Here is a 19,614-nt window from a genome sequence, read left to right on the forward strand (position 1 = left end):
CCACTACCTTAATATTTTATTACTTTATCGAATTTCTCCTAAAACTCCGTGCATGGAGAAATGGAGCAAGTATTTAAAAACGGAGGGAGTATGTGAATAGTGAAAAAAAAAAGCAACATCTCTATTATTCTATCAGAACCGAGAGAGTACTATTAATGAAATGAATTCCAACAACTTATTTTATTTTATTTTATTCTACTATTAATGTAGTTTTAAATTAAAAATTTGAAATAAGATCGGAATGCGTGTTGATCCCAAATTCCCAATTGAGAATGTCAAAATAAAGAATAAAATCCACATTTGTATAACCCTATGTCATATTGAGCTGGATGCCGAAGACTAACCAATAATAATTTGTACATTATAATAATAGGTTGCATGAAATGAAAACGTACTATAAATAGGGTTCGGGTTGTAGGGTTAGAGGCATCCTCATTAAAAACTACTAGAGTTATTCAAAAAAAGGCAAATAACTTATTTAATCTTCTAGTAGTAGCTACTTTACTAAAATTCCAAAAATGGAGGGGAAGCTAGTGTTTTCCAACAAGAAGAATCATGTATTAAAAGTATTTGTCGTTCTTGCATTAGGTAATTTTATAATTATGCTTCGTAACTATATTTCTAAAATGGTATTGAGTTGAAATTTTATGGAAAAATAAAAATAAAATTACGATGTTATTAATTACTACCTCCGTTAACTTTTATTTGCAACTTTAGGGTATTATTTGTGAGACATAAAATATTTAACAGATGTAGTATATGTTTGTTATTAAAATCTACGAAGTATTGTCAACAATATTAATTTTGGAATTTTGATACGTGTTGATAAATTTAAATTGCAGTGCAAATGATGTTGGTTGGAAAAGTACAAGGATGTGCTGGTGTTGGAGAAGGTTGTGGGGCTTTTAATTGGTGTTGTAATGGAGGTTCATGTTCAGATTCCTTGAGTGGAGGTGTATGTGTATATGGTAAGCCTTAGCAAAGCCCCTATTAAAACGTCTATATCGATTTAGCCCTTTGTTATACTCCGTATAACATATGTACAGAGTAAAATGTAACATTATATATACTACCTTCGTTACAGGTTATGTGCAACGATTTGACATAAAGCAAAGAGGGAAAATGTCTAATCGTTGCCCATAACCTATAACGGAGGTAGTATAATACTCGGTACGTACGTACGAATTGAAGATAGTAATGCACGCTTCTGATGAGTGGGATGTTATTTTTGCAGACTCATTCTCAGGTTGCAAGGGGCTTGGGGAAAGTTGTGGATTTTTTGATGCTCCATGCTGTGGAAAGAGGGTTTGTTCAGCCACCCTTTCGGGTGGCACTTGTTCAGACTAACTGCGACGTCCAAAATCTTCAACAATATATTCTCAATTAATCATCATGTCATATTTAAATTGTTGCGTGTATTTCACTTTTATTTCCATTTTAATCCCACTACTCAAATTGTAATTCTCCCCGGATTTGATTCGGAGTGCATAATAATAAGTTTTTTTTAAGTATTAAGCATCGTTATCAATCTTATCATTATTACTAAATTGTACGTTGTACTCCGTATTATTTGCCAGATTTGCCACTGTGTATTATTTAAGAATCAAGTTAATATAAAATAATAGTTAATGTATTTCCCTACCTTATAAAAAGTATGTCAACTTTGATTGTGTCAATTATAACTCTTAGGAATAGTGTGCTACCTATGTACAAAAATGTGTATTTACTTTTTTACCCTCATTAATATATTTAATGCTTTTTTTAATCATTAACATATCATCAATTCATTCAAAGTTGTTTCCAAAAATAAAAATAAAAATTGGGTCAAAAAAAAAAGTCCCTCGCTTAGGGTTTCGCAGCAGTCCCTCCTAGGGCGTAGTAGTTGAGTCGGGTTAGTATTTCCTAGTAATTTCCCTCCTATTTCCATCAATTTCTTGAATTACATTCATCTTTTTACTCTGTTTTGCTCTGATTTTCGATATGGCACATGATCTGGTGAAAGAATGGGAGAAATTAAAATTAACAGAAGACGAAGATGCGGTGATTGGGGCTGAATCCCTCGAGGCTGATATAGGAGAACAGAATGTGCAATTGAAGTTGACTTTGGTAGGGAAATTATGCACGATCAAACCCTATAACTCTGAGGCGATGAAACGAACCCTACAAACAGTTTGGAGTCTGAAGGAAGTTGTTGCAATTAGGGTCGTGGAAACCAACTTGTTTGTTTTCCAATTTTTCTGTGAGACTGATTAAGATCGTGTTATCGAGGGGTGTCCATGGTTCTTTGATGACAAGATTCTGTTGATGAAAGAACTCCAGGGAGATGAACAACCCTCTGAGATCTCTTTTACCCATGCTCCAATGTGGGTTCGACTACTTGACGTTCCTTTTAATAGGCGTAATGCTACTACGATGTATGATGTCGGAGAATTTCTTGGTGGTTTTATTGAACTAGATGAAGATGATCCTTTGGGATTGAGTGAATTCGTTCGACTAAGGATCAATGTTGATGTTAGGAAGCCTTTGCGAAGAGGATTTAAGCTAGCCACGGGTGTTAATTCATCAAAGTGGATAGACATGAAATACGAGAGACTGACAGATTTTTGTTTCTTCTGTGGGATGCTAGACCACACGGATAGAGACTGTCACTCCAAAGAGCTTGCAAGGGCAGAAGAAGAAGAATTGGTATTTTAGTACGGTCCATGGCTGCGTGCAACTCCCAAAAAGAAAATAAAATTCAATATGTTCGAAAGGGAGAAGGAAAGAAAGTGGAAAGAAAATCTGAGTACTAGTTCATACACCAAACCAAAGAATTTTAATGATCCTGGTGTTATCAAACTCGGTCCTCCAGGGGCTGCTCGAAAATTGTGCTTTGGTTCCCCAAAATCCCCTTTTTTGGGTAATGAACAAGTCCACACTCAATCTGCCAGACAAGTACGCTTGGTACCTGAGAAGGCTGAAGGAAGCTCTATGATGGTCTTAAGACCAAAGAGCATTGATCAGAACAATAAAGCTGCCCCAACTCAGAACACTAATCTGGTGGATGGAAACTACGATGAGAACATGCCTGATCGGATTCAAGACTTCAACTCAGAAGCTACTGCTGCCAAAGTCATTCCTCCTAGAAGCACCTCCCTTGACAATATCACCACGAGCAATGTTGTGCCTTCTGACCCGATGATCAATACGACGGGGGTTGAAGACAGACTAGTTAAAGAAGGAGGATGGAAGAGAAAAGATAGAGCTGCTATCTTGCGAAGCAAGGAAGCTACTGCTGGGACTCAATGCGCATTATCTTCAACCAACCGTAAAAGAAGTGTTGAAGTGAACGAATCGAACAGTGAGAAGATGAAGAAAGTGAAGCTTGTTGACTCTTTAACCGGAGACGGAATAAATCAAGTAGAGGGTGTTGGCTGCAACCAACCCCTCGAAAAGACATGAATACTCTATGCTGGAATGTTCGAGGAGGGCTTGGCAATCCTCGAGCAGTTGGTGCACTCCGGAAATGGTGTGCTTCTCTTGCCCCTAATCTTGTTTTTCTTTCCGAAACTAAAATCAATAAAATTGCTGCTGAAAATGTAAAACATAGATTAGGCTTTGATTGTGCTTTTGGTGTTAGTAGCATAGGGCTCTCTGGTGGTTTATGTTTGTACTGGAACAGTAGCTTGTTAGATTTTGTGCTTGTTTCCTTCTCAGATCACCACATTTATGGAAAAGTTATTGTAGACACCCATTTGTGTCTCCCGAAAACCAAACCCAGTGATGAGTACCTTTTGCATCGAATCATAATCGGATGAAGCGAAAGGGTGGAAAGTTTAGTGTTGCGGATTGTTTTAATTTCTTTTCTCTGTTTTTGAAAACTTATTTTAAGAAAACAGCCAATCCAGTTTGGTTGGTCCATGATATGGGTCCAATAGTAGTGTAGTTGGATGGGGCTTGCCAAGAGCTTTCCAACGATATATTATAAGCCCAATTCCAATGAATATTGAGGAAGTTATGGCCAATTTACTAAACTGGGCCCGGTTTGAGCCTTATGTACGGCCCAATGATCTAGGGGAGGGCTTAATATGATTTTTCATTCCTAATGCAATTAGGAATGGTTTTAATATTCTAGATTCTTCTAGAAGGTTCTTTTCATTCCTAATTCAATTAGCATTGATAAATTGACTTTTGTTGACTTTTCAGAGTTTTAATTAAGATCAAAGAGCATTTTTGAGGAAAGATACGATTTTATCCTCCAGTACGGCAAATTTATCTGATTTTCGAAAACGCGTCAAAAACAGGACTAGCGTCTGACGCCAGGAATTGGCGCCTGGCACTAGGACCTGGCGCCTGGCGCTGGCATTGGCGCCTGGCGCCAATTAGCTGGTGCTGGCGCCAGCTCTGTTTTAGGTGCGCCAGCTCTGTTTTCTGTGCGCCAATGCTCTGTTTTGTTAATTTTATCTTTTTGGCTGATTTCTCTATAAATAACGTATTAAAAACTCCGTTTTCATTCATCAACAATCAGTTTTCAATTATATTCACCTACAACCAGTTTTCAATTCTCTTTCATTCTCTTTAATCATTCGCTAATTCTCATCAAGTTTTCTTTATTCATTCACCATCTCTTTCTTTCTCTTTTCTAAAAACCTAGCTTTTACATACAAAATTCCGCATTCGCATGACTTAGAAACACCTAGCCATATTCGAAGTTGCCTTCGCCCTAGACGTGAAAGGTTTAATTTCTGAGGGTTTGGTCCCAAATCTCTCTTTCAATTATTTAATTTAATTGTTTTGATTATTATTTTTCTTGAAGTTACTAACGTGTGTATTTTGTTATTAGAAAGAGGTACGAGGCATCAAAGTAAGTGCTTTAATTGTTTTTATTGATGTTATGATGTAGAAATCATGTTTAGATTGTTATTATGATATTCCTAGTATCATGTCTAGGGTAACTTTAATATTAAATATGATTGTTACGATGCTTCCTATGTTCTTCCTAATATTTATGATTGTTAGTATCATGTTAGGGTTAAAGATTTGATTTTTATTGCTTAGTGACATGCTAGGGTTTGTTATTAATCTTGTTAGTATCATGCCTAGGATCTTGCTATTATTATGCTTTAATATTAACATGAACATGAACATGATTATGATTATAATGATTATAACTTATGATGATTATGAATATTATTATTATTATTATTTTGATGATTATTATTTTATTTATGATGATTATTTATTATGATTATTATTTTTATGATTATTATTTTGATGATGATTATAATTTTATTGTCATGATTGATTATGATTATTATTATGTTGCTTGATATTTATTGTTATTGCTTGATCACACCTTTTTATGCATGTTTAAAGGGAATTGGTACTTGTAATCACGCTTAATAATATAATTAATAATTTTGTTAGGGTTAATTTGATTATAATTCAAGTGATCGCCGATAATAGTTTATTTGTGCATTAAATTCAACCAAAATAGATAAATAGGTTTAGGGTAAACCTATTGATTGCATGTCAGTCAAAAAGCGCACATGAATTGAATACGATCAGAATAAAGTAGAGGCCTTTTATTAGGCAGGTTCAATCTCTTTTAGGTTGGATTTGTACCTTCATCCCCGAACCCTTATTTGGTTCAAGACCTTATGGAGTTGACGGTCTCTTGGATCGTTAAGGGGTGTAACCTTCACCCTGTGAACGGTTTACAAGTTCCTAAAACTTGTTGGCGACTCTTTTGCTCTATCTTCTTCCCTTTTGGACGCCACCGTACTTTAGTGTATGATCACAGTGGGGTTCGAGCTAGGGGTTAACGCTTGAAAATTATTCCCACAGTTTTTGGCGACTCCGCTGGGGAGGATTTCTATTTTAATTCCTGAATTTGTTTCGGCAATGATTTAGAATGAGTGGATGAGACTCGAAACGTTCTAAGTATTTCATGTGCGTAATTTTGATTAACATTATTTTCATATGCATAAAAAAGATCTCATTGGAAAGACCATCCGTAATGAGTTAAAAACATAGGATTTTACACGTAGGAAATTTGAGAAATATCTTTCACAACTAGGACCGAAATAACACCGCGCGAAGCTGGAAAATTTTATCGAGCACAGAAAGCTGCTGAGGCATGTGAGAAGTAGCGCCAGAGGCCAGAGCTTGGCGCCAGACTTTTAGCCGTAGTGCCAGACGCCAGCCTTGGCGCCAGGCGCTACAGTAAAAAACTGGCGCCAGTCTCTGTTTGCTGGCGCCAACCTCCCCCAATACCGAGCCAGAAATATGCGTTCTAATTTCGACCGGTTTTTCGTATTGTTTGCTCGATCCTACTTCCTGATTGAATTTTTTCTCACTTTTCTGAAACCCATATGTGTTCTACATATGGACATAACCCTCTGGGAATTCATGCTCCATCTACCCGATTGAACGCTCTGTGAAACAAAGGGTACATCCGAGAATGTTGAATTCACCAAACCATGGAAGCGAGTTTTTTCTAAAACTCGCGGTGTCCCATCCACTCGCGCCAACCCTTCACGGTTAAGCTTCCGCGCGGTGCATCCGGACAATTAACCATGGACCCTCTATTGACTAAACCATATCCCGAACTTTAGAGAAATAGAGCCATGGTTAGGTTGCAAACTCATTGCATCATATTGTGCCTACTTGACTAATTGTGCATTATTAGTTGTGCATATATTCTATGTTTCTCTTAACCGTTTGTTTGACTTGTGTTGAGATTAAATAAATTAATGACTTAAAGAAATTTGCCTAATTAATTAATTAATTAATTTAAGTAAATAAAGTCTAATATTTTAATCGGAATTGACCTAGTACGACTTTAGGCATACCCCAGTTGATTTATAACACCGAAAACAGTCCCAGACTGAAGCTCCAATATTGGCGCCAAAGTCTGAGCTGTAGCGCCACACTGTGGAGTATGGCGCCTGGCGACAGCTCTGTCCTCTGGCGCCAAGCTACACAGTGTGACGCCAGTTCCGTCGTTTGGCCGACAGTTCGGATTATTGGTCGAGTCATCACCTAGTATATAATTAATCAGTTTGCTAATTAATTTGGTTAAGTTTTACTGTCAATAGTACTTGGTTGAGTCGTTAATCGAGTTTAGGAACTAATTCCCATGGTCTTACACAAGAGTCCAAACATGTCACTTACACTCAACGCACGCACCAATACACATATTTTGACCATGTCTAAGAGGGTCTTGTGTGCGCGTTTTTTCCGTCATTTTTTTAGGGGGGTAAGTCGGATATTAATAAATATTTTATTTTTTTTTCCTCCTTAAAATAAACCGTAAAGTCAAGTTGATTCGAGTCAAGTAATTAAAACGCAAAATGGTTTAATTTACAGCGCGTGGACAAGAAAAGAAGGATGGTTAATCAAGGACAACCTTTTCGTACAAGTCTAACTTTTCGACAAACCCATAGCTCGCAAGAGGAAAGCTAAGACTATAATGGCAACACAAGAAGAAGTCAACGAGCTTAGGAACCAACTAGTTACCGTGACTGAGACATTGAAGCTCCTAGCACTCAAGATCGATGATCCCGTGAAGCAACAACAGATGGACCTCATGCAAGAGAGTCTAAGCAAGCTATCTAGCGACTACAAGTTTCAAGGGCTTACATCACAAGGGGTCTCGGTGGACAAAGATCTTCTTCCGTAGAAGTTCAATGCCAACGACATCCCAAAATTCAGAGCAACTGATAACCCTTATTTTCATTTAAGAGATTTCGAAACAATAACGAGTATTAAGGGTATCGATAAGAAGGTTTTCCCCTCTCTGTTCTCACTATCTCACGAGACCGTTTGCCAACAATGGTTCTTTGCTCTCGAGAAAGAAAAGACCTCTACTTGGGAGTCCATAGCAAACACTTTCGTTGATAGGTACAAGTACAACATTCAAGTTGAGACTGACCATAGGGAACTTGAAATCCTCAAACAGAAAGAGAACGAAGGCTTCACCTCTTTCTTTAACAAATGGAGAGAAACCTCAGCCAAGATGATTGAGGTGCCAAGTGAAAAAGAGTCTGTGAGATTGTTCATCAAGAACCTTCAAGAAAAATATTCCAAGCATCTCAAGTATCAAAATAATCTCCATACCTACAAGGCCGTCTATGACATTGGGATCAATATTGAAGACGACCTAGCTAAGTTAAAAGCTGCCAACAATAACTCTAACAGTGGCTGGAAAGGAAAGAAGAACGACAATCCTTCTTCTTCCAAAACCACCCACTCAAACCATGTTAGCACTTTTAATTTAGGTGAAGTCCTTGCTATAAATAATCAAGGACAAAAGAAACCATTTAGGAGAAACTTTACTCCTATCGGCATGAGTTATGACACCGCATTTGATCGATTAAATGCAAAAGGTCTTATAACTCCTATCGGACCATTTGGGGACCCATCAGTCGAGAAGAGGTCAGCTAATTGGAACCCCAATGCACACTGTAAGTATCACCAAGTTAGGGGCCATCTCACCGAAAACTGTTGGAAGCTTAAGGAAGCTATCCAAGACTTAATTGACAACAACAAGCTGCCGTTGCCCCCTGCAAGTAAGAAGCCAAGCATTGATAATGCACCTCTTGCTCATGCCTTGGCCATCTCTGTTGAGGAAAATGAGGTTTACCCCTCGTCTCTCATTAGACCTGTCAAAGAAATCTATGCCACAGAAAAGGAGGAGGAAACCTTTTTTGATGTCAAAGATAACCTTCCAGAACCGGCAAGTAAGGAAGATATACAATTGCTCACACTGTCTATGATGGAGGTATCGCATTTACTAAGTGAAGCTCTCAAAGCTATAAAGGAACCCCAAAAGAAACATGACGAGGTTCCACTTCTGAAAGATGAACCCAAGAGAGAATTCACACCCAAGAGAATGACTTACGAGGCGAAACGTTTTCCTTTACAGGTCACTGAAAAACCTAAGAAGAGTAATAGAATCTACACTCCAATTGGGATCCCATATGCACAAATGTTCGAAATGCTCTCCGAGAACGGCGAGATCAAACCTCTCGAACCGAGACCATTCGAATCATTGAAAAGGACGGATATATATTACTGTCAGTATCATCAATAAGGGGGTCATACTATTGAAAACTGTTTCAAATTCAAAGATTTGGTTCAGAAAATGATTAATGAAAAGAAACTAGTCCAAGTGCAACAAGAAGACGATGCAACCATCAATGGAGTTTGGGACAGTGATGAAGAAGATGTCTATCTAAAAGACATAGTAGGACCTCCACCTTCTGTGTCATACGCCACAGATGACTTTTGGGCTGAAGAAGACTCATCGACAGACGTCCTCATAAGATCCGGGAGAATGCAACCTCCCGTTTCAACACAACCTATGCCTACCACACAACAAGTTCCCATACCTATCATTGAAGACAATGATATTGTTAAGCAGTTTAAGAAGACAAAAGTTGAGATGAACGTATGGAAACTCTTGGCAACATCTCGAGAACATAGGTTGGCCGTAATGAATGCCTTGGATAAAATTGGGATAGATTCTGACACTACCCCTGAGGGATTAGCCAACTTCCTCACAAGTGATCTTCCTAGTCCAATTAATTTGATCACCTTTTCTGACAAGGATTTACCCCCAGAAGGTGACAAACACTAAAAGGCATTAAACCTCACAATAGTTTGCAAGAGTATGAATGTTCCTATGACTCTTGTAGATAATGGATCGGCCATCAACGTTTGTCCACTTAGAACTGCGAGGATGCTAGGCATAAGGGACGAAGATTTAACTCCGTCTATGCAAGGAATAAGGGCCTATGACAACACTCGTCGTCAAGCTCTTGGCAAAATTACTTTGAATGTAACGGCGGGAGCAATAGAACATGCTACTACTTTCCAAGTAGTAGACATTAAAGCTTCGTTCAATTTGCTGTTGGGACGCCCTTGGCTTCATGACCTAAAGGTATTCCCCTCATCTCTCCACCAACAAGTAAAAGCTATAGTTGGGAGAATTCCTATCACCATCGATGCTTCGCCTATGAGGATCAAATCTATAGAGAATCCAATCATTAATGTGGAGCACGACGAGGATGATGAAGATTTATGGGGCTTTAACGAAGAAGTCTCCTTAATCCAGGAGGATGAAAGGACCCCTCTTTGCCATGACCCCCATTACAACATGATTGTAAACGCCATGCTGAAGAAACAAGGACATTTTCCTGGGATGACCCTAGGAAATAAGAAAGGAATGGCAAAATCGCTGGAGTCACCTGGCCTCCCTAAGTTAGACACTTTCGGACTTGGTTTCGAACCGACTCGGAAAGATCTCAAGCGAGCCCAGGAAAAGTCAAAGGCACGTAGAGACGCTCGCATTCAAAAGAAAGCAATCCCAATGGATCAGTACCCTCTTACACTTAATGGTCAATTTATAAAAGAGGGAGAGGACTATCCATGCCATGAATTTCCCGAGCCATTCGTTGTAAACGGAATAAGACAACCGGGATTCGAAATTTTCTTGGATTGTTATTTCACAGATGAAATCCCAACTCCTATCCACAAGGAGAAAGCACCCCCATGCTTTGACTTTAACGTCATGGGATTACTGTTTGGGCGAGAAAAGAATGATCCAACTTATAAAGAGGATAACTCCTCGCTCATTCAAACAGTCCTACAAAGCGAAAGCTTCGATCCCTCGAAGTTAATCACTCCAGCTGAAGGATCACTACAAGGGTGGCGCAAAACTATCAAAGTGACTACTCCAAATGGAAGGAAGATATCCATTACAACAGGGCAAGGACCGATGTTTGAAGAGTAGTCTGAGTCAGAGTCTGATCAGAGTCCTTCCCCCTAGAGTCTTCTAAGTCTTTAGTAGTAGCACCTTCCCCTCCTATTTCTTCTCCTAGAATAGTTAGTGATCAAGTCCCTGAGGACATATCACTCTTTGATGTAATGATCTCAGAGTATAATAATATTTCTCCTTCTCCTTATTTCTCGTGTTCTTCTCTAACCCAAGATGACGAGCATTGCTTAACTAACAATGAAAAAGACAAAGAAATTATTAAAGCAATGGAAACACTCGAAAAGAAAACACCGGTAATTGAAGAAACTGAAACGGTTGACATCTCAAATGATTCAACCCATAAAAGAGAAGTTAAAATCGGATTAACACTGAATAAACAAGAAAGAACCGATTTAATTAACTTACTTAAAGAATTTATCAATGTATTTGCTTTGTCATACGAAGATATGCCAGGCATTAATAGAGAGATAGCTCAACACACTATACCACTAATTCCAGGAATGAAACCCGTAAAACAAAAGTTACGTCGAATGAAACCCGACGTAGCTCTTAAAATAAAAGAAGAAGTTCAAAAACAAATAACTGCAGGTTTCATCAAGGTATCCAAATACCCGGAATGGGTCGCCAACGTCGTCCCAGTTCCGAAGAAAGACGGAAGGGTAAGAATGTGTGTCGACTATCGAGATCTAAATAAGGCAAGTCCAAAGGACGACTTCCCTTTTCCAAACATCGATATTCTGGTAGATAACACGGCAAATCACGCGCTCCTCTCGTTCATGGATGGGTACGCAGGTTACAACTAGATTCTCGTGGCAGAAGAAGACATGGAGAAAACAACTTTTATAACACCATGGGGCACTTACTACTACACGGTAATGCCATTTGGGTTGAAAAACGCGGGTGCTACTTACCAACGTGCGGCAACTGCCTTACTCCATGACATGATGCATAAAGAAGTCGAGGTATATGTCGACGACATTATTGTAAAATCAAAAGACCGTCCAGGCCATCAAGTAGCCTTAAGGAAGTTTTTTGAAAGGCTAAGAAAATATAATATGAGGTTGAATCCATCTAAGTGCGCTTTTGGAGTCACCTCAGGCAAGCTGTTGGGATATGTAATAAGCTCTAGAGGAATAGAGGTAGACCCAACCAAGATCAAAGCAATCATGTCAATGCCACCGCCCAAGACTGAGAAACATATTCGAGGATTTATTGGCCGGTTGCAATACATAAGTAGGTTCATATCAAAGTTGACGACAATATGTGAACCAATCTTTAAAAAGCTCAAGAAGAATGTACCAGTGATATGGGATGACGAGTGTCAAAAAGCCTTTGAAAAGATCAAAGCCTATCTCGCAAATCCTCCCGTATTAGCACCAGCACTTCCCGAAATACCTCTTAGGTTATATTTGACGGTTACCAAAGAGACAATGGGAGTTATGCTAGCACAAGAAGTAGAAGGCAAAGAGAATGCAATCTACTATCTAAGCAAGAAGATGCTCGAATAAGAAACACGCTTTACGCCACTCGAGAAGTTGTGCCTCGCTTTGGTGTGGGCCACAACCAAGTTAAGACATTACATGCTAGTGCATACCGTCTTCGTAGTCTCCCGACTAGATCCACTCAAGTATCTATTTGAGAAATCTACACTCAATGGACGCATATCGAGATGGATAGTTAATCTAGCCCAGTTTGATGTAAGGTTCATGCCACAGAAAGCTATCAAAGGATCCGTGGTGTCAGACTTTCTAGAAGATTTTCCAATAGAAGACTCGACGCCAATACAAGACAACGAATTTCCAGACGAAGACCTAATGGTTACTGAAGATGATACTTGGACCTTATACTTCGACGGAGCCTCAAACCAAAAGGGATGTGGCGTTGGAGTATTACTAGTATCACCTAAAGAAGAGCATGTTCCAATCTCTATAAAGCTCGATTTCGACGTTATCAACAATGCTGCTGAATATGAAGCATGCGTGGTAGGCCTTGAAACAGCTTTGGCATTGGGAGTAAAAAGGTTAAGGATATTCGGAGCCTCTTCCTTGATCATCAATCAAATATCCAAAAGATGGAAAGTAAGGAGCGAAAGTCTAGCCCCTTACCATACCTATCTGGAAACTCTTACCGATCAGTTAGAGAAGGTAGAATACACATATCTACCTAGGGAAGAAAATCAATTTGCTGATGCTTTGGCAAGACTAGCCTCAATGGTTAGGATTCCCACGGAAATCGAGCAAATGCCTCTAACCATAGAAAAAAGGCACAAACCGGCACACATCCAGGCTATAGAAGACAACGAAGTAGTCCAAGGCGAAGAAGAAGAGGAAGAGGAACCATGGTACACGGATATACTTAATTACGTCACCAAAGGAGAATACCCTCCCCATGCTGACAAAAGAGCAAAACGAGCATTAAGGCTTTTGGCTTCCCAATATGTACTCATAGACAACGAGCTACATAAAAGGGTACCTAAGGGTCGAGCTCTCTTATGTGTAGGAAAAAAAGATGCACAAAGAGCAATGAGAATAGTCCACGAAGGAATTTATGGCACTCATATAAATGGAAAAATGTTGGTCCAGAAAATAATGCGAGAAGGATATTATTGGACTACAATGAATAGGGATTGCCATCAATATGTAAAAAGATGCCCTAAGTGCCAAATTTATGCCAATTTACAACATGTTCCTCCATCATTGCTCTACACCTACACATCGCCATGGCCATTCTCTACATGGGGAATCGACATCATCGGCAAAATCACTCCCCCAGGAACAGGAGGCCACGAATATATCTTAGTAGCGATTGATTACTTCACAAAGTGGGTCGAAGAGCAATCATACGCTAAACTAACTGCAAAACATGTAGCACTCTTTATCGAAAGAAATATTATTTGTCGATACGGAGTCCCACATGAAATGATAAGTAACAATGGAACTCACTTTCAAGCCGAATGTGAAGAATTGCTACAAAAATACGGCATTCAACATCATCATTCTTCCCCTTATAGGCCTCAAGAAAATGGAGCAGTCAAGGCAGCTAATAAAAACCTAAAGACTATCATCGAGAAAATGACGGAAAATTATAAGGATTGGCCTGATAAACTTCACTTCGCATTGTGGGGTTACCGCACGTCAATTCGCACATCAACAGGAAACACACCATTTTCCTTGGTATATGGAATGGATGCCGTACAACCTGTCAAACTAGAAATACCATCTCTACGCATTGCGTTAGAGAGTAAACTCGATGAAGTTGAATGGACTAGGGAAAGATATGAAGAATTAATTCTACTCGACGAGAAATGACTAGAAGCTCTACATCACACTCAGTGTTATCAAACTCGCATGGCTAGGCATTTTAATAAGAAGGTCAAGACAAGAAACATCAAAGTAGGAGACTTGGTGTTAAAAGCACTAAGAAAAAATGTTTTAGATCCAAGGGGAAAATTTAGACCTAATTGGTCCGGACCCTACATTGTCAAAACAATCCTGTTAGGAGGTGCAGCAAAAATAACTGATATGGATGGCAACGAGTTCTCAAACATGACAAATCTTGACCAATTAAGAAGTACTACCCATAATTACTTGAGTAGGATACTCAAGAGAGCTACGTTTGGCCTGATTCCTTAAGAAAGGATACATAGGCAACCCTTTACGGGTGCGGCCACCTTATTTTTCGACAATCTCGCGTCCCAGAATTAATTAAAATTCGACAGAAGATCGGCGAAATATCGGCGTCGCAGAGAAAGCTCTGGCGCCAGCCAACAACCATCAGCGCCAGTCGATGAAATTGGCGCCTAGCGCCAGACTTCCCTGGCAGGCGCCAGTCGCAAATAAGTGGCGCCAATTCACAGACAAATTCTGGGCAAATTTCGGTGTTTTTCGGAAAATTTTCGACTTCCGTACTCGAAGAATTTCTGGAAAATTAATTTTTTTGGTTTTCATTGCTTTAATAAAATAAATTTAAAGTAAATAATTTAATCAAAAGCTGAAATTTCATTAATAAAATAGAATTACATTATTGATAGAAATTTTAATAAAGCTGAAATAAATTGACTTTAAATAAAAATATAAACTAAGTCTAATAATTTGAAATTAAACAATGCTCCTAATCTTTCTTTTCTTTCCTAGCCCTTTTCCAATTTTTTCTGCTTCTTCCTCGTCATCCATAACCTTATCTAGTAGGCATCCTTTAGAGGACCTATATTCAATTTTAAAGTAGATGGTCTCCCCTTCAGCTAGGACTCCATGCTTCTTTTCTACCCAAGTTTTTTTCTCTGTGGTGTCAGCTTTCCTTTTTCCTTTATCTTTTGTAGTACTTTTCTTCCAAGGCATTATAGGTGTTTTGAATTCAACTCTTGCACCTAAGCGTTCCTTGGCAGGAATCACCCTGTCACCTAGACGACTCTTCACATCAGTTTTACCCTGATCTTTCTTCGAATCCTTCGAAGGTTTCTTCAGCAACCACTTCTTCACATCATTGGGCAAAGAAGGAGGAACCTTTTGGGTAATCACTTCCCATAAAGGTCTAGCACTCCAGTAAGCATCAAATCTGTCTACTTCCTGGGAAACAGGGTACTCATAGGGAGGACGAAGATCCCCGGAAGGTATATTCTGAAGCAAGCCGTATTGTCTTTTTACCCTGCAGGGATAATAATAAGTCATACGAGACAAACTTGGAAGACGGCAGAAAGGTTGCTTATTGACACCAACCATCCTTTCTATTTTCCACCATAGGACGACCCACTTGATAGCAAAAGGCACCGACGTACTGGTTCAAAGCAACGGAAGCGCTGATGTACAGGCATAGCGGAAGCAAAGTTCAGGTGAACTTTTAAAGATCGACAAGTGGAGGTCTTTGGTAATTTCCTTTGGAAAATTATCGCATCAAATGAGGATGACTTCCAGCGAGGATATCTTCGACGGCATTCCCTAGCTTGTGGAGAGTTGTCACAAACAACTGAAGGTAATTTCAGGTGAATTTATCTTCGACCGTATTCCCTTAGACGTGGAAAATGGTCATAATGCGGAAGGAGATTGTTTCAAGAGAAATAATCTTCGATAGTATTCCCTTGGACGTGGAATATTATCAATGCGGATGAGGATTGTTTCAAGAGAAGCAATCTTCGATGGTATTCCCTTGGACGTGGAATATTATCAAAGCGGAGGAGGATCGTTTCAGGCGAAGCAATCTTCTATATTGGAAGCAGTTACGGGCGTAACGGTTTTTAAGCGGCATGGCATTCTCTAGCTTGCAGGAGGTCATCAAAACAAGGATACAACAGCAATCGGTTACTTTCAGAGACGTGTGCTCGACGGTGCAAGATACGCGTTTCTTAACTCTTTTATCTGTTTAACTAATGCTAGTTTTGCAGGTATCGGCGTTACAAGAGTGGTTTAGGATCGCCGAACGTTCTGAATAATTCTCCGTCCCTATCGCTACTTTGACTTTTGTTTTCGAAACTTGCGTTTCTCCAAACTCAGTCAAAGTGGGGGCTTCTGTAGATACCCATTTGTGTCTCCCCAAAAACCAAACCCGGTGATGAGTACCTTTCACGTCGAATCATAATCGAATGAAGCGAAAGTGTGGAAAGTCTAGTGTTGCGGAAAGTTTTAATTTCTTTTCTCTTCTCTCTATTTTTGAAAACTTATTTTAAGAAAACAGCCAATCCAGTTTATTTAGTCCATGATATGGGTTCAATAGTAGTGTAGTTGGATGGGGATTGCAAAGACCTTTCCGACGATATATTATAAGCCCAATTCCGATGAATATTGAGGAAGTTATGGCCAAATTACCAAACTGGGCCCGGTTTGAGCCTTATATACGGTCCAATGATCTAGGGGAGGGCTTAATATGATTTATCATTCCTAATTCAATTAGCATTGATAAATTGACTTTTGTTGACTTTTCAGAGTTTTAATTAAAATCAAATAGCATTTTTGAGGAAAATATACGATTTTATCCTCCAGTACGGCAAACTTATCTGATTTTCAAAAACGCGTCAAAAACAGGACTAGCGCCTGACGCCAGGCATTGGCGCCTGGAGCTAGGCCTGGCGCCTAGCGCCAGCCATTAGCGCCTGGCGCTAGTGTTGGCGCCTGGCGCCAATTAGCCAGGGTTGGCGCCAGCTCTGTTTCGCGTGCGCCAAGTGCTCTGTTTTGATATTTTATCTTTTTAGCTAACTTTCTCTATAAATAACGTCGTAAAAACTCCGTTTTCATTCACCGACAATCAGTTTTCATTCGCTAATTCTCATCAAGATTTCCTTAATCAATTCATCTTTCTCTTTCCTTCTCAAAACTTGATTTTCACATACAAAATTCCGCATTCACAAGATCTAGAAACACCTAGCCATATTCGAAGTTGCCTTCGCCCTAGACGTGAAAGGTTTAATTTCTGAGGATTTGGTCCCAAATCTCTATTTCAATTATTTAATTTAATTGTTTTGATTATTATTTTCCTTAAAGTTACTAACGTGTGTATTTTGTTATTAGAAAGAGGTACGAGGCATCAAAGTAAGTGCTTTAATGGTTTTTATTGATGTTATGATGTAGAAATCATGTTTAAATTGTTATTATGATATTCCTAGTATCATGTCTAGGGTAATTTTAATATTAAATATGATTGTTACGATGCCTTCTATTTTCTTCCTAATATTTATGATTGTTAGTATCATATTAGGGTTAAAGCTTTGATTTTTATTGCTTAGTGACATGATAGGGTTTGTTATTAATCTTGTTAGTATCATGCTTAGGATCTTACTATTTTTATTATGCTTTAATATTAACATGAACATGAACATGATTATGATTATAATTGTTATAATTTATGATGATTATGAATGTTATTATTATTATTATTATTTTGATGATTATTATTTTAATATGACGATTATTATTATGATTATTATTTTTATGATTATTATTATCTTGATGATGATTATAATTTTGTTGTCATTATTGTGTTGCTTGATTATTTTATTGTTAATTCTTGATCACACCTTTTATGCATGTTTAAAGGGAATTGGTACTTGTAATCACGCTTAATAAGATAATTAATAATCTTGTCAGGATTAATTTGATTTTATTTCAAGTGATCGCCAATAATAGATTTGTTTGTGCATTAATATTCAACCAACATAGATAAACAGGTTTAGGTTTAATTCTATTGATTGCATGTTAGTTAAAAAGCGCACATGAATACGATCAGAATAAAGTAGAGGCCTATTATTAGGGCAGGTTCAATCTCTTTTAGGTTGGATTTTTACCTTCATCCCCGAACCCTTATTTGGTTCTAGACCTTATGGAGTTGACGATCTCTTGGATCGTTAAGGGGTGTAACCTTCACCCTATGAACGGTTTACAAGTTCCTAAAACTTGTTGCGACCCTTTTGCTCTATCTTAATTCCCTTTGGACGCCACCGTACTTAATTGTATGATCACAGTGGGGTTCGAGCTAGGGGTTAACGCTTGAAATTATTCCCTACAATGGGAAAGGGGCAACTCTCCTAATACTATTGTTCGAGAGAGGCTTGATCAATTCTGTGGGAGTGAGGAGTGGTTTTCTTTATTCCCGAACACTTTTGTTGAGCACCTTGTTCGTTTCAAATCTGACCACACCCCCATAATTGTGAGACAAAGGCGGCCTAAGCGAAAGAGGAAAAGAGGGAAGAAATCTTTCAAGTTCGAAACGGCATGGCTCCTTGATGTAGATTGTGAACAGGTGGTCCGGCAAGCTTGGAAGGATACTTAGGGCAGTCTGATGCTTGACAGATTGGGACATTTGCTTGGTTCTCTTCGAAGTTGGAATGGTAAAAAATTCTCTAATTTCAATAAACAGATTGACGACCTTGAACCAAAGCTCAAAGCTGTTCAAGAAGGTGCAATGACTGGAACCAACATTCGGCTTGGTGCGGAAATTGAGAGGAAGCTTGATGAGGTGTACGAGAAACAAGAGGCATATTGGTACTTGAGATCGAGGTCGGCGGAAATTAAAGATGGTGACAAGAACACATCGTACTTTCACCATAAGGCATCTCAACGGAAAAAGAAGAATGAAATTGTGGGCTTGCTCAATGACAATGGAGAGTGGTGCACAGATGACGAGGATATTGAAAATATTGTGCAGAGCTACTACTCTAAATTATTTGCTGCAGGTCTACATTCGGAGGCATCTTGTGATGAGGTCCTTGAAACCATTTTCCCGAAGATTAATGATGATATCAACGAGCAGCTCCTTCGACCATTCACAAAAAAAGATATTTATGCTGCAATTTTTTAGATGCATCCCTGCAAGGCACTGGGGCCAGATGGGCTTCATGCGATTTTTTACCAAAAATTTTGGCACATTATTGGGGATGATGTTTCTACTATTGTACGCAATATTCTTCATGGTCGAGTTTCTCCGGCTGAATTCAATTGTACCAACATTGTTCTGATTCCCAAAGTGAAAGATCCCCGGAATATGTCTGAATTTAGACCAATTGCTCTCTGCAATGTATTGTACAAAATAGCCTCAAAGGCTATTGTGATGCGTCTCAAATCAATCCTTCCAGATATCATCTAGGAGAATCAAAGTGCTTTTGTTCCGGGGAGATTGATTACAGACAACGCTCTTATTGCTCTAGAATTATTTCACACCATGAAGAAAAGAAGCAAAGGGAGCAAGGGGTCAATTGATTTGAAGTTGGACATGAGTAATGCCTATGATAGAGTGGAGTGACCTTTTCTGGAGAAAATGCTGTTAAAAATGGGTTTTGCTCATACTTGGGTGAATGTCATCATGAGCTTTGTTTCTACGGTTTCCTACTATTTTGTCATCAATGGTACGGTTAGTGGTGAAGTCAAACC

General features: G+C 38.9%; 2 protein-coding genes across 2 annotated transcripts; both read left to right on the forward strand.

Moving 5' to 3' along the window:
* Positions 1-446: 446 nt before the first annotated feature.
* Positions 447-1,505, forward strand: LOC145631111 (uncharacterized). The gene is made up of 3 exons (XM_081683203.1): positions 447-588; positions 843-968; positions 1,235-1,505. Exons 1-3 carry the CDS (start codon positions 519-521, stop codon positions 1,345-1,347), a joined length of 309 nt encoding a protein of 102 aa, XP_081539329.1. The 5' UTR covers positions 447-518; the 3' UTR covers positions 1,348-1,505.
* Positions 1,506-1,980: 475 nt separating this feature from the next.
* LOC145633185 (uncharacterized) lies at positions 1,981-2,694 on the forward strand. Its single transcript, XM_081685463.1, has 2 exons — positions 1,981-2,106; positions 2,269-2,694. Exons 1-2 carry the CDS (start codon positions 1,981-1,983, stop codon positions 2,692-2,694), a joined length of 552 nt encoding a protein of 183 aa, XP_081541589.1.
* Positions 2,695-19,614: the final 16,920 nt, after the last annotated feature.

The sequence above is a fragment of the Chenopodium album genome, chromosome 5 (genome assembly GCF_948465745.1).
Source record: "Chenopodium album chromosome 5, dcCheAlbu1.1, whole genome shotgun sequence".
In the NCBI taxonomy this organism is placed as follows: Eukaryota; Viridiplantae; Streptophyta; class Magnoliopsida; order Caryophyllales; family Amaranthaceae; genus Chenopodium; species Chenopodium album.